General features: G+C 42.6%; 1 protein-coding gene across 19 annotated transcripts in view; it reads left to right on the forward strand.

Annotated features, from left to right (window-relative positions):
* Window positions 1-14,040, forward strand: part of BAZ2B (bromodomain adjacent to zinc finger domain 2B) — a 291,030-nt gene that overhangs the window by 115,960 nt on the left and 161,030 nt on the right. For 14 of the 19 annotated variants that reach the window (XM_089519920.1, XM_089519932.1, XM_089519921.1 and 11 more), the window contains exon 1: window positions 7,673-7,691. The exons of 1 other annotated variant lie outside the window; for it this stretch is intronic. In XM_089519920.1, the coding sequence (XP_089376046.1) occupies window positions 7,685-7,691 (7 nt within the window). In that variant the 5' untranslated portion in view covers window positions 7,673-7,684. Of the gene's footprint in view, window positions 1-7,672; window positions 7,692-7,718; window positions 7,978-14,040 lie in introns of those variants that run through there. 4 more of the 19 variants (XM_089519936.1, XM_089519937.1, XM_089519938.1 and 1 more) reach the window with 2 other exon arrangements.

The following is a 14,040-nucleotide window of genomic DNA, read 5'->3' on the forward strand; positions in this document are numbered from 1 at the left end:
GAGAGCATGTGACTTGCCAAAGGTCACCCAGTGGGTTTCATGGCCAAGGAATCAAACCCTGGTCTCCAGAGTCATAGTCCAACACACAAACCACTATACCACACTGGCTCTCTGAGTATGGTTTTAGACTTAGGCTAAAAGATGTATATCATCCTTGAGACATCCTCATGTCATCCTTGAGACATCCTAGGGACCATAAGATATCGTAGACCTCCTTTTATTTTTATTTTTTTGTGAGCAAAGAAAAAGCCCGAAGACAAGAGTTCCTTCATTGCAGTAAAAATATTATTATTATCCTATTTTTGGTGCTCTAATAATGACAAGGGGAAGGAAGGGGCACATCAAAGGAGTGTTGATTATGTGGCTAGCATAATAGATCCCTCCTAGTCCCCTAACATCCTTCTGACAAAGAAGGGAAACCATGGAAGCCCTCTAACTGGCATACAGACATACAACAGTTAACAAGTACATGGATTCCTGGGCCTTACTTCTTTAACAGAAACTTTGGTACCAGAAATGGAAATAACATGGAAAGAATAGGGATAGGTTCCTACACCATAAAAAGGAAGAACAGTTCAATATGTTTCAACAAACTTTTTATTCAAAACTAACACATATGAAATGAAACTACCTGGTCACATAAGCTTTGTATGGGTTTAAAAAAATCTTATACAGATTGTTTGAAAGCTTCTTCCAAAGTGACTTCCGGGGTGATTTTTTTCCCCTTTCAATAGCTTTTCCTTACGATTTCTATTTTGGTAGCCAAACTTTTAGATCTATGCTTTGTTAACATGCCGGGGGAGCTGGTAAAGCAGGCGAATCTGCTTTCCACTCTTCTTTCTGTTTTGCTCTTTACACGTGTGCAGTAAGTGATTCTGGCAGCATCATATATAGTAGAATCCCATTCTTCTCCACGTCAAGCTTTGTTTCATTTACTACAGACACACTACTGCTGTCCAGCACTGAAAGTCTGTCTTTCTCCAGCCCTCCATTGCCACTCTGCTCATGCCAACGATGCAAAAAAGTTCCAGCTAGACAGAAAACTAGAATGCAGGGAGGCTGGGTGCCCTCCCATAAAAAAAAAAACCTTTGTAAAAAGGAGCTTCTTTGTCAAAGGCTTTGATAACTGAGATGTGCTTGTACTTACTTTCCTTTTACATCCTATCTTCTGCCAAGGGCTTTCTCTCTGCTGCTCCCATAGGATTGCTATGCTTTAGAAACTGTCACAAGCCATGGGCTAATATAAAAGGCATGGTAGGAAAAACATGGATGCACAGGGAGTGATAACTACAAAGGAGGACAAGGCTCCACAAAATGTAGGACATTCAAGATAAATGTAGGGCATTCCAAAATCAAAACTAAAAACATTAATATAAATATAAATTACTGGTAATGCTTCTTAGTCATGCTCAAAATGTAGGACATTTTAGAACTCCTGGACAGAAGTCTGAATGTAGGACATATCCTGGGAAAGGAGGACATTGGTCACTCCGAACTTGAGTTATTGCTGAGCAGCCTGTGTGTTTCAGCCACAGATGAACTGCAGATGTTCTTGTGTTCAAGTAGTTTCCGGCTTATGGCAATCCTACAACAAACTGATCATGGGGTTTTCTGGGGCTGGGAGTGTGTGTCTCACCCATAGTTTCCATGGCTGAGTGGGGAATCGAACCCTGATCTCCAGAATCATAGTCCAACACTCAAACCACTACACCATGCTAGCTCTTGGACTACAGCTGCTGAAGCCTAAAGCTTGAGAGAAGGTCTACCACTGACTATGAAACCAACGGCAAAGAATTGAGCAAAAGTGACCACCCAAGAATTCTGTATCCTACTATGAAATTGAGAGTAATATTTTTCATTAATATTCTCTAGGTGGATAAGACGTTTGCTCAAGTGTTTCATAAGGGTAGGGTGTCCCATCATCACCATCATCATTAGCAGCAGCAGCAGCAGCAGCAGCAGCAGCATGGCCTCTTTGTGTATTCAATCAGGTTAATTTGTCTGCTTCTTCAAGAAATAGTAGCATAATTTAAGGTCATCCCAGGACCTCGACGAGGTTAGCAGCTGCTTCTCTCCCATCTATATGTAGAATGTTCTTCAAAATGACCCCCTGTGTGGGAGCAGGGGAAAGGTGGGGGGGGGGGCAGAAAAGAAAATGATCAGAAAGCTTCTCTGAAAATTTCTTCCAAGACATTTCAGCCCACATTTATGAAAATATAATGGAGTCAGGCATACCTACAAGGGTGATTAAATGCTTTGAAGGTCTTTATGGTAATTGCACCCATCCTATGGATCCCTTTGTGAGCTAGACATTTTGTTACAACTTTCCACCCACTTGCTGCCAATTGGGTAAACAACAAGAACCCTACCTCTAGTTGCCAAACACTCACATTTTCATTCTGAACAAAGGATGCGGAAAGGATGCACCTTTTTAAAGAAGAGAATTGCAAATCTCTAGGGGTGGGGATCCAGGAGTGCAGGTTTCTACTGAAACATGGCAAGTATCCACTGTCCACGTTGTTTTAGTATTAAAATTAATTTCTTTCTACTGTTACATTACTGAATACTGGTGGCCTTCCTATTGAGAAATGGGAAATTGCCCCAGGTTATGTCTATTTCCTAGTCAGATGAGTGCTGGGAAGAGCAGACCCTGGACTCTTGTGCTCTCTTTAGCCATGCTGAATCAGACTTGTGATTCACTACTATTGGGCTCCCTTCCATTAGGAAATGACTGATCACCCCAGAGTGTCCTAAAGTGTCAAAGAACTTTCTGGAATTATAATATCCAATCCTGTCTGAGAGATTCCTGAAGGTTGCAGGACAGTAACCTTTTTGTTCCAAGAAGACTGATAAAATAACTTTGCCTAGCCATCAAAAAACAACCTCTGGTGCCCAGTGTGTTTTTAAAGAGAAGAGGGGAATGTGTTTGGGGAGCTGAAGGGCCAGCTGAGACAGATTTAGGAGAGCAGACTGTCTGTTCTTCCACACTGCAGAAACAAAGCAGTTTGATACCACTTTAAATGGTTTGGCTCCATCCTGTGGAATCCTGGATTTTGTAGTCTGGTGAAGTATTTAGCCTGGTTTGTCAGAGATCTTTGTTGTCTCACTAAATTATAAATCCCAGGATTTTGTAGGCTAGAGTAATAGCAGTTAAAGTAGTGTCAAATTGCTTTAGTACTACAGTTTAGTTAAATCCTGGGTGGATGAGTGGTTTCCATTTGGGTTGGGAAATACATTTTCCCACAGATCATTTTTAAGCATTCAGATGTGAGTGGAGTGGGTGGACATAACTTGGCTATTTGTATGCACATACGTACACATGTACACACACACACACACCTATCATTGCATGTTCAGACGTAGATTTTTAAAGTGCAGCACACAAGCATCCAGTGCCAATTGGGACTTGCATGGACTTGATGACAAATGTGATTCATCTTGGGTGTATACTTATTGTACCAACAGACTCCTGAGGTAGCTGCAATTGTTCATTGTCACACACTTCACAGGGCCAGCACAATGTGAAAATTTGTGGCATTGCTGTGGCACTACAGTCCTCAAGCCTAACCGTATTTATTTGATAGCACATTTATTTCTTTGATAGCCATTGTATTCCCCATTACCATATACGAATGTAAGGGCTGGACAGTGAAGAGAGCGGATAAAAAGAAAATCAATTCATTTGAGCTGTACTGCTGGAGAAGAGTGATAAGAATACCATGGACAGCCAAAAAGAGAAACAAGTGGGTCCTTAAACAGATCAAGCCTGAAATCTTCCTGGAAGCTAAGATGATCAAACTGAGGCTGTCATACTTTGGTTGTATCATGAGAAGGCATGACTCATTAGAAAAGATAATAATGCTAGGAAAGGCGGAGGGAAGTAGAAAGAGAGGAAGGCCGCATGCCGGATGGCTAGGCTCCGTCAAAGAGGTTCCAAGAATGAATTTGCAGGGCCTAAGCAAAGTAGTGGAGGACAAGGTGGTCTTGGAGATGTCTCATCTACAGGTTCACCATGAGTTGGGGTTGATTCGAGGGCAGTTAACAACAACAACAGTGTCTCCAAAGTCCACCCAAAACATATTATGGCACTCTTTCCATATAAATCAGTTTTTATCTGAAAGTGGCTTGGATGTTGTTTAACCAAGTGTGTGCATTCCCTGCTTGTTCAAAGGACAGGTGAAATCCCTATACCTACCTTCCCAACCTCTTTTCCCCTGATTCATTCCTTGTTTGTGTCCTCTCATTAATTGACACCATTTTCAAATCTTTATTGATAATGTTTTGTCTGGGTTCAGTGAACAGTGTGGGATGGTTGCATATTTGAATGCACATAACAGTTGTAACCAGTGCCTCAATGGGCACTGGTGTGTGGAATGTGTGCAGTAACACAAATCGTGAGATCCTAGTCTTATTACATCAAAATCGTTAGACTCGGGAGCAGAAGTTCTTCCCTTGGAAAATATTTAGAAAGTAATGAAGTAGTGATTCACATGTTCTGCCTTGATCCCCAAACCCTGCAGTGATATTGAATAGTGCATGATCCTGACACCACAGCACCTCTTCATTTGCTTCTCCCACTATGCCAGGAAAATTGGGCATGTCTGAGGAAAACGGCAGAAAAATAAAATCTTCACTTATTAGTACACAAGTCTACTTTTCTCCATATGATTCATCATACTTTACCATGCATTTCTAGCTGGCAGCTTCCTTTGGATGATGTGTCTGTACAAGACAGTTGTTGTGTAGGCTTACAGGTGTTATGGTTTATTATTTATATAAATAATAATAATAATAATAATAATAATAATAATATTTTCCCACCTCTCCCATCATCACTTAAAAGAACAATGGAGGAATGTACAGAGGTATATAGGAGTAATTGTAGAAATTATAGATGAATGTGCAGATTAACAAGAAGCCAGAGAAAGACCCGTCAAGCTAAAGACTTTAGTAAGAAGACCAAGTGAGACACATTTTGTAGAGATTCAAGAAATCACTATTTAAGGCATTCAGGAGATCTTTGGTTTTTAAAAAATGATTTTAAGCATATCTAGATCTGATGGTAAACATGGAGAAAGTGGATTATGAAGGGCCAAGTTGATGTGTTTGCAGTGGGAGGGAAGTAGGAAAATGACCTTCTACCTGCATAGTGCAATATAAGGCTGTGATGCATCTGTACACAAACCTAAATTCTACCTACCTCTGTGGCAAAGAATGTTTACCAAATATTTACTATTTGGTGAAATATAAATGCATGGTGAAATTATTTGCCAAGATTTCTTTAAATATTTTAATGCAGGGGGAAGGAAGATAAAACAGTTCCTTTCTTCTCACAAGAATTTCGTCCTTTTCCAGGAAGCTATGTCCTCTATCTATGGCTCGCCTGTAGCAGATTTACCATCTGTTGGGCTATCAAAGTACATTGGATTTGTATCACTTGTACTAAGGTTCATTCTGATTAGTTTCCAAAGGCTGAGGGGGTCAAACTATGTGTGACACTAAATGCATTGTCAGAAACTATATCTGAGTTTGTTTTTTTAAAAAAATACTGCTAAGTACATGAATGCATGTGTGTGTGCATGCACGTGCACACTGATTTTCATAGGGCAACAGTATGCTTGGAGAGAGATTTAACCCTTTCTTCCCCTAGTTGCACTCCAGACAGAAAGGCCGGTCACACAGATTCACAGATGTTGCCGTTAGCCGTATGAAAAATGTTGCAGTTTTATTGCAGTTTCTAATGAAGGGGATGATTTTGATGAAATTTGCAGCTGGGAAAAAGAGAATTAAACCTCCTTTCTCTACATGCTGTGGTATTGATGAATATTATATCCACTGCCCCTAGTATTAAAAAAACCTAAACAGAAATGGATGCTAAAGGGGTTAATAGGCATTAATAGGTTGTGCAATTTGGCTTATAGGCTTGGTGACAGAGAGATTAGTTTGAAGAGAGTGAGATCTTATGAGGCAAGTGTTATGTTTTACTCAATAAAAAAACCCATGCCACTGAAGTGTTATCTCGATGACAGGATCTCTTGCCACAGCACCTATGATACTTCCCGGTGTTGTGGGGTCATCATCTTGTGTATTTCCTTGCCAATATCAAGATATTCAGCACTGGTGAAGCAATATGATGCTGATGATGCAACACGTCATGATAGTATCATGTGGTGAGGTACCACTTTTGGTGAAAGTTTCTTGCCAGTGGTGGCTGGTGGTTGCTGTATCAGTGGGTCAGTGAATTGTTGCTGGTCTACACCAAAACCTTTAAGGAGCTGTCTAAGGTGTTGAGCCATCTTTCCAAAACAGATTCAGTGCCCCACATTGCTCATTTAAAGTTTGGATTAACCCCTTTACTAACCACCCACCCACCCATCTAGTCATGGGAACCATCAGCCATCACTGCCCCATACCAATGATATGATACATTTTTGCTCTCACTAGAATCCAGTGGATGCTGGTTTATTCAAAGGCAAGATGCTCCTGAAGCTGATGTTAGGTTCTTATTCTCACTGCTGCTCAGATATACTCAGAATTTAACATTTATGAATGGCTAGCATTCTTCTGTTATCTTTAGACATCTCAAGATATTTTCATCCATATATAATGTGACAGTGGTCCATTCAGCTAAGTAGGCTATTAGTGGGAATTTTCATTGGGGATGGTGTGACAGGACCATAGTGCTTTGATTCTGTGTGGTCTAGTAACTGAAAATGTCAGAGCTGTGATTTTATATTGGCGCTGTGTGTGTGTGTGTGTGTATTATATTGGCTAGGTCCTCATGCGGCTATTGGAAACCAGACTTCAAGGAGTTAATTTGCCAGTAATATATGTGATAACAGGGTCAGTGTTGTGTAGTGGTTTCAGCATTGAACTCTGGAAACCAGGTTTCAAATCCTGGCTCAGCCTTGTAAGCCCACTGGGTAACCTTGGCCACATCACACACTCTCAGCCTCAAAAGATGGCAATGGCAAATCCCCTCTGAAGAAACTTACCAATAAAACCCCAAGATAGGTTTTATGATCACCATTAAGTCATAAATGATTTGAAGCCACATAGCAGCAACAACAGAATTAAAATGAAAAGGACCCGGTGCATAACCTTTATACTTGGAACTATTCAGCATTTCTTTTTTATACAATCACTTCCCCCTCTCTTTCAAAGCAGACATTTGTATATACTGTGTTTCTATCTGAAGCTTGATGCAGCTTCCTTATTCTCTGAGAAGTTTGGCAGTGGCTACTTTTATATCACGGGTGAACATTTAAGCTTTGCTTACATTTCAGGAGATTTCAGTTTCCTCTCCTTTTAAATTTTTTAAAAAGTTTTTCTTTTGGTAACAAGGATCAGACAGAACAAAAATTTCCAGTGATCTGTTTGTCAAGGGAAAAGGGATGGGGGGGGGGGGGGAGGTGAGCCTTTTGCTTGTGGAGTGTGTTTTTTAATTCATGGGTGTTGCCAGAGTTCAGCAGAACAATTTCTACCTTATATTTTGCAAGCCACATACTTCACCTGGGTTGGTTTTGATCACATGAGTAGGGATGTTTACTGGTGATCTAAGTGCTCCACCTGCCTTTCAGTTTGTTTACCAGGAAATCAAGATGTGCAAACTGCAGGAAGTACTATTTGACCCTCTCCGGCAGTATCTCATTACAATAATTGCTAATCTCTGAATAAGACAGCCATGTTTTGTGAGTAACATAGGGAGGGAGAGAGAGGTTGTGTTGGAGAGATTTTTTAGGTGTTTCCACAAATAGAACGGTTGTAAATGCTTGCTTCGGATTATGCTTCCTTGATAGCTTTTGATAATAGACATCTGCTGACCTCTGGGGTCAGTAGAGCTGGGATACAATAGTGTCTGTTCTTTCATTCCTCTTAACTGGAAAAAAGAAATATCACGGCTTGTTGTTTTGGAGAGCTGTCACTGTTCTGTATCGAAAGGATAATGGCTACTTCCTGATTAAACCACTATCCACAGTAAGCTGTTCGTATTACATCTCTATTCGCCTGTGAAGGGAAGAGTGCTCTGTGATTCTCTTTTTAAAAAATAATCAGGGAATTGTTGGTTTAAAATGTTTATGGGATGTGGGTTAAAAGCTTTCATTTCAGAGAAGCGTTTCCCTTTTTTTGTTCTGTTTTGTATTTTTCTTCTTAAAGTAAGGGAATTGTTTAGCTTCCTTAGTACTGAAGAGCTGAAGGAACATTTTAATATATGCATCTGTGAGTTTACGTATGCACTGTTTATATTTAGATGCTGTGTTTTAACTTCTGAATTAAAGATATAAGCATCAGAGGAAATATATTCTTGGGAAGTGAGATGCCATATATTGTTAGGAAGAGTGAGTGACAAATGTTTTCCACATTATGTGAGCTGAAGAAACAAGAGGCAGTTGACTGTTTTGTCATCTGTGGAATATTGTTTTGTACATCTGTTCTAGACTAAAGCACAATCCATTTTTAAAATTAAGTTTACTTTTTATATAGGTTGTTATGCTGATTCTAATATATATCACATTGCATTGTATAAGTAGAGAGTTGGGGGAATAATGTGGAAGATATATAAAATTTAACTTTGGTTATCAGTACGTCATGCACTCTTTTGGTTTTCCCAACATAAGTTGCAAGCAAGCGAAAACGAATTTTGTTTCATTGAGTTCAGTAAGAAATAATTAAGCATATCCTTATTTTCTCATTGACATGAGCAGGGATTACATTATTTTGATTCAGTTGTATCCATAATTGTAATACTTTTAGTAGATTTAGTAGCAAAATCCAGTGTTAATGAAGGCTGCAGGTCAAATATTAACTGCTTGGGGGCAGAATGTCAGTTCAGTTATACCAGCTCCAAAACTAAACTGAAATTTACAGAAAAAGTGTCATAGTTACATGGGGGTGGGGTGGGGAATTGACACCAAGAGGCAAGGTACAACCAAATTAAAAATAGTTATTATTTTAAATTGCTTAAGACCATAGTACTGTGTATACTGTATGTACTTCAGAGGGAAATAAGTGTGATTGAACTCAAATTGGAACAAATGTCAAAGTAAACATGTAAAATTTCTTAGATTGTAAAATTAGATGTTAAGAGATTTTGATGAAAGTGAGGGTATCATGATAAACTGATGCTGGACACAGTTGGTTTCATAATTGGTTTGACAACATTATTGAGAAGCTAGTAGGAAAAGAGCTAGGGAGGTAGATATTTTGCCAAAGTTCATAATTATCTGGTTGTGAACATGAATTTGTCCAGCTGCTAATATAAAATAGGATTCTTCATATGTGCAGGTGGTATTCAAGGTGACATGATAGTTTGTAGATGGTTATGCAAAAATTCCTTATGTTACTCTGGATGAAACTTGCTTCATGAACTATGATCATCTTCACCTGACCAACACATTTTTGTATGAGTGTTAACTTCTTTTTCATGGTCTCTGCGAAGCACACAAATGGGTTATTCTGCGCTTGCGCAGCATTTCCGGATCCTACTGGAATCGCTAGAGAAGACTTTTTGCCGGTAGCTCCACCCACCTTCTATATAGGCAGGATTTCTTCCCGTCCTTTCTCAGTTCCTTTTGTCTGCTGTGTGAGCAGCTTAGGAACTTCACTTAGAATCACTCCTTCCTTAGCTTTTGCTTTCGTTTACTGTGTTTGCTCTGACTTTGTTTGACTCTAGCTACTCTTTACATTGTGATTTGGACTTGATTTTGGACTCTGATTGACAGTAACATGTGAACTCCTTGACAATTCTTTCTCTTCGTCCCTCGGCTTTGGCCTAAAGATGTCTGCGCACTCCTTTAAAAAGTGCACTGAATGTGGAACAAACATCCCGGCACTCGACGGACACTCCTTGTGCCTCTTCTACCTGGGCGAGGGCCACGTCCCTGCTTCCTACCCTCACTGCATGGCCTTCACTCTGCAGGCCAGGAAGAATAGGGAGATGCACCTGAGATCCATGCTATACGTCCAAGTTTTGAAGCCTCCCTCTACCTCTAGAGCCTCTACCAAGGCTGCGGCCGCCACGGGCAAGGTCCCATCTCTGGCCTCAGGGGTCCCTGCCAAGACTACTGCCAAGGGCACTACTCCTTTTTCTCCTCCGAGGGTCCCTGCCAAGGCTACTGCTACCGAGTGCAAACCCTCTCCGGAAGTCTCTGGGTCAACCCCAGACAAACGGAGGTCTACAGACCAGGATGTGCCTGTCCACCTAGCCTCACCAAAGAGGAAGAAGTCCTCAGACTCCAAACCGGAGAAAAGAAAGCATAAATCTCGGGACAAGTCCAAGGACTCATCCCATCACTTGGGAAAGAAGTCCCGTCCCTGTCTGGACTCCGACCGCCAGTCCCATACTGACACACCCATCCAGGCCGCTGACACCGAACTGGGCTTGGTACTGTGTGCCCAGTCGGCGCCTCAACCTCAGTTGTCTCCTGGTCCCGACTCCCAGGCTCAACCGAAAACCTTCCTGCATTCCTTGTCGGAACCCTACCAACTCTCGGAGAGTGAAGAGGAATCATCTCCTTTCACCCAAGTGGTGATACCAGACCGACTCTCCCAGACTTTGGAGGTTGTTGGTTTCGAGGATGAACAGAACTATGATACATCCTCTGCCCTTGCTGAACCCCCCTGATAGGATGTTGTTTTTGATCAAGCCACGGGCACTTATTTTTTTGCCTCTTGATCCTTCTGAAGTCCATGGAGGCCGTTTTGTTTCAACCTTCTAACCTGTTGAACCTATCTTGCCTCCTCCAAGGTCATCTGCCGCATCCATTCCACTTCGGTCTCGCGTCTCCTCGGCTTCCCTAGTGGAACCAGTTTGACCCACACAGTCGGCTCTGCCGTCTCCCTGCAAGTGCGCCCCTCGTTCCCAGTACCAGTAACCACTCAGGCCCTCTCAGCCCACACCAGGACCAGATCAGCTTCTGCTGAATCTGCGGACCACTCCGTCTCTGACTATGCTCCAGCTCAACAGTCTCAGGCCCTCGCCTTTCTCAAGGCCCCCTCTCCTTCACATGACATTTTTTTCCCTTTTCTGAACAAATGATTCGGAAGGAAACTGATGAGAAGCTGGACTTCAAAAACAAAATGAAGAATACAGCCAGTAAATATGGTATGTCCTCTTCCTCCACTTCTCGCTCTCCTTTTTCTCAATGTTGTTCGGGATGACAAAGACACCCCTACCCCCCCCCCCCCCACCACCACCACCACCAAGGTAGATCCAACCAGTCTTTGGACTACCAGCAACAGTGCTTCCCTCCCCAACAGTAAGGGAAATGCCAACAAAAACAGAAATACAAGCAACTCTTCCATAAGAAGGATGAACAACAAGGCAAGCGCCGCTTCTGAAGCTCTCCAGCACACTCTGTTCTGTCATCTCCCTTTGGGGATTGCCTGGCCCACTTCCATCACTCTTGGGCCTCCATAACATCTGACTCCTGGGTGCTTTCCATTGTCTTTAGGGGTTATGCCCTGGAACTGCAATCCTCTCCCCCAAGGGATATCATTCTCACCACTCCCTCTTCAGACACCCTTCTCGATGCACTGCGCTCCTTGCTTCAAAAAGGGCCATCGAGCCCATCCCCCTGTCCTGGACCCGACATTGCCTATTCTCTCAATACTTCATCGTCTACAAAGCCACAGGTGGCCTCCGTCCCATCTTGGACTTGTGCTTCCTGAACTCTTTCATTGCCTACAAGCGTTTCCGTATGGTAACGTTGGCTTCCATCTTGCCTCTCCTGCAGGAGTCAGACTGGTTAGCCACCTTGGACCTTCGGGATGCCTATTTCCACATCAGCATGTGAGAGGACCACCACCTCTCAGCATCCGGACTCTCCATTTCATCCTTAAAATGCTACCTCGCGGCCATCTGTGCCCACTTCCAATTTTCTAGCCACCCATCCTTCTTCACCAACCTACTTGTGAAGAAATTTTTCAAGGGCCTAGCCAACTAAGACTGGTGGCAGTGATCCCGATCCCTGCTTGGGACCTCCAGCTCATCTTGGCTGCCCTCACTACCTTACCCTTTGAACCTCTGGCTTCCTGTCACCTCAGGCTCCTCACCTGGAAGATAGCCTTCTTGGTAGCCATCACCTCAGCATGCCGGGCCAGTGAACTCTGTGCCCTCCGTACGGACTCTCCATACCTGAAAAATTTTAAGGACAAGGTTGTCCTCCGTCCAGGCATTTCCTTTCTACCGAAGGTTGTGTCCACCTTTCATCTCAGTCAAGACATCATTCTCCCAATGAACCCGACCACCGACACTTAGCGCAGGCTCCACTCTCTTGATGTCAGGCAGGCGCTAGCCTTCTATCTCAACAGGACTGCATCCTCTCGTCGTTCTCCCAGACTTTTCATCTGCTACTCCAAGCCCAAAATAGGGCTTCCAGTCACACCTCAACGTTTCTCCAAATGGGTGACTTCCACAATTCTCCTCCCTTATGAGATTTTTGGGAAGACTCCACCTGCTCAAATTCTAGTCCATTCCACCAGAGCAGTGGCTTCATCTTCAGCCTTCCTATCCGGAATTCCCTTGGAGGACATTTGCAAGGCTGCAGTATGGTCACAACCTCTGACCTTTATCAAGCACTACAGACTTGATACCAGACACCGACGTGAAGCAGCCTTTGGCAGAGCTGTTCTCCTTTCCAGAATGCACTAAGGTTGTTTGGCACCTGTCAAATAACTGACACACTATTATTAAACCAGAAATTATTAAACCAGAAAAAAATTATTTATTGCCAGGACACTCCCTCCTCCACAGAGGAACAAGCTTGCCAGTCTAACCCATTTGTGTGCTTCGCAGAAACCACGAAGGACAGGCTGCTTACCTGTAACTGTAGTTCTTCGAGTGGTCATCTGCGAATCCACCCAATTCCTCCCATCCTCCCCTCTGTCATGTCCTTCTCTCTTCCTTGTCTGCTCTTACGGCGAACCTTTTTGGAGCTGAGAAAGGGCGGGAAGATCTCATGCCTATATAGAGGGTGGGCGGAGCTACCGCCAGAAAGTCTTCCCTAGCAATTCCAGTAGTATCCGGAAATGCTGCGCAGGCACAGAATTACCCATTCTGTGTGGATTCGCAGATGACCACTCAAAGAACTACAGTTACAGGTAAGCAATCGGTCCTTCTCTCTGGTAAGTTCTCTCAACTGTTTTACCTGGTTGCTGTCCTTCTTCCATATCCTAGATCTTCTTGTTCTTAAGGTGCGTTCATTTCAGCAGGACATTCAAAGTTTTGTGTCCAAGCATCCCTCGGCTATAGAAAATGGTGATAACCACAATTTCAATAAAGCAGTAATATAAATCAAGTGCATGAGATATAATCAACATGCGTGTTTCAACAGTACAAACAAGTGAAAAACTCAAAAATGGATAAACCCATATATCTACCAAGAATGCTTGTAAATACTGAGCCAGTTCCTGAGTTTGTCTGTTGCTAGTGCTAAAAATACAGGGTTGGACCCAGTATTCTTTTTCCATTCATGAAAAAAATCCACTCATGAAGGACTGAGGGAAATCCATTTGCTCTTAGTTTTTTTTAAAGGGCTTTGTTCCTCTTCTCTACAGCTACCAGGTCATCTCTCACACTATTCAGGATGGGGTGACCAACGTGGATCCAAGAGGGAGCTTTTCTAACTTTAATCCTGAACTGGAGTAGAACAAGGTACCATAAATGTCTGTCAAGCCAGTCTAAGGTACCTGTCCTTTACATTCCAAACCCCAACCCCTCCAACATGGCAAATGCCTTGCTAGTAGAGGTTGAGGGAGAAAGCATGGAGGAGTGCTGAGCTGTATTCTTGTTATTACTCTTTGGCATGAATAGTCGGAACAGAAGGTTGGGGTTCGGAAGGTAGAGCAGAGAAAGCTTTGTCCCACTTGAGAGATCTTTATCATGCCTCATCCTGTTCCATAACTGATTTACGATTAAATCTGTAGGAGTCTCTTCCTGTATCCAATCTGGCAACCCTATTTCAGGAAGATCATACAGGACAGTGAGAGGAGAATCAACAAATATTGCATCTCTCCTTTCTCTTTGGGGATGCAGGGAGA

This window comes from Sceloporus occidentalis, unplaced genomic scaffold (genome assembly GCF_023333645.1).
Source record: "Sceloporus occidentalis isolate IW3139 unplaced genomic scaffold, rSceOcc1.0.p SCAF_4, whole genome shotgun sequence".
NCBI lineage: Eukaryota > Metazoa > Chordata > Lepidosauria > Squamata > Phrynosomatidae > Sceloporus > Sceloporus occidentalis.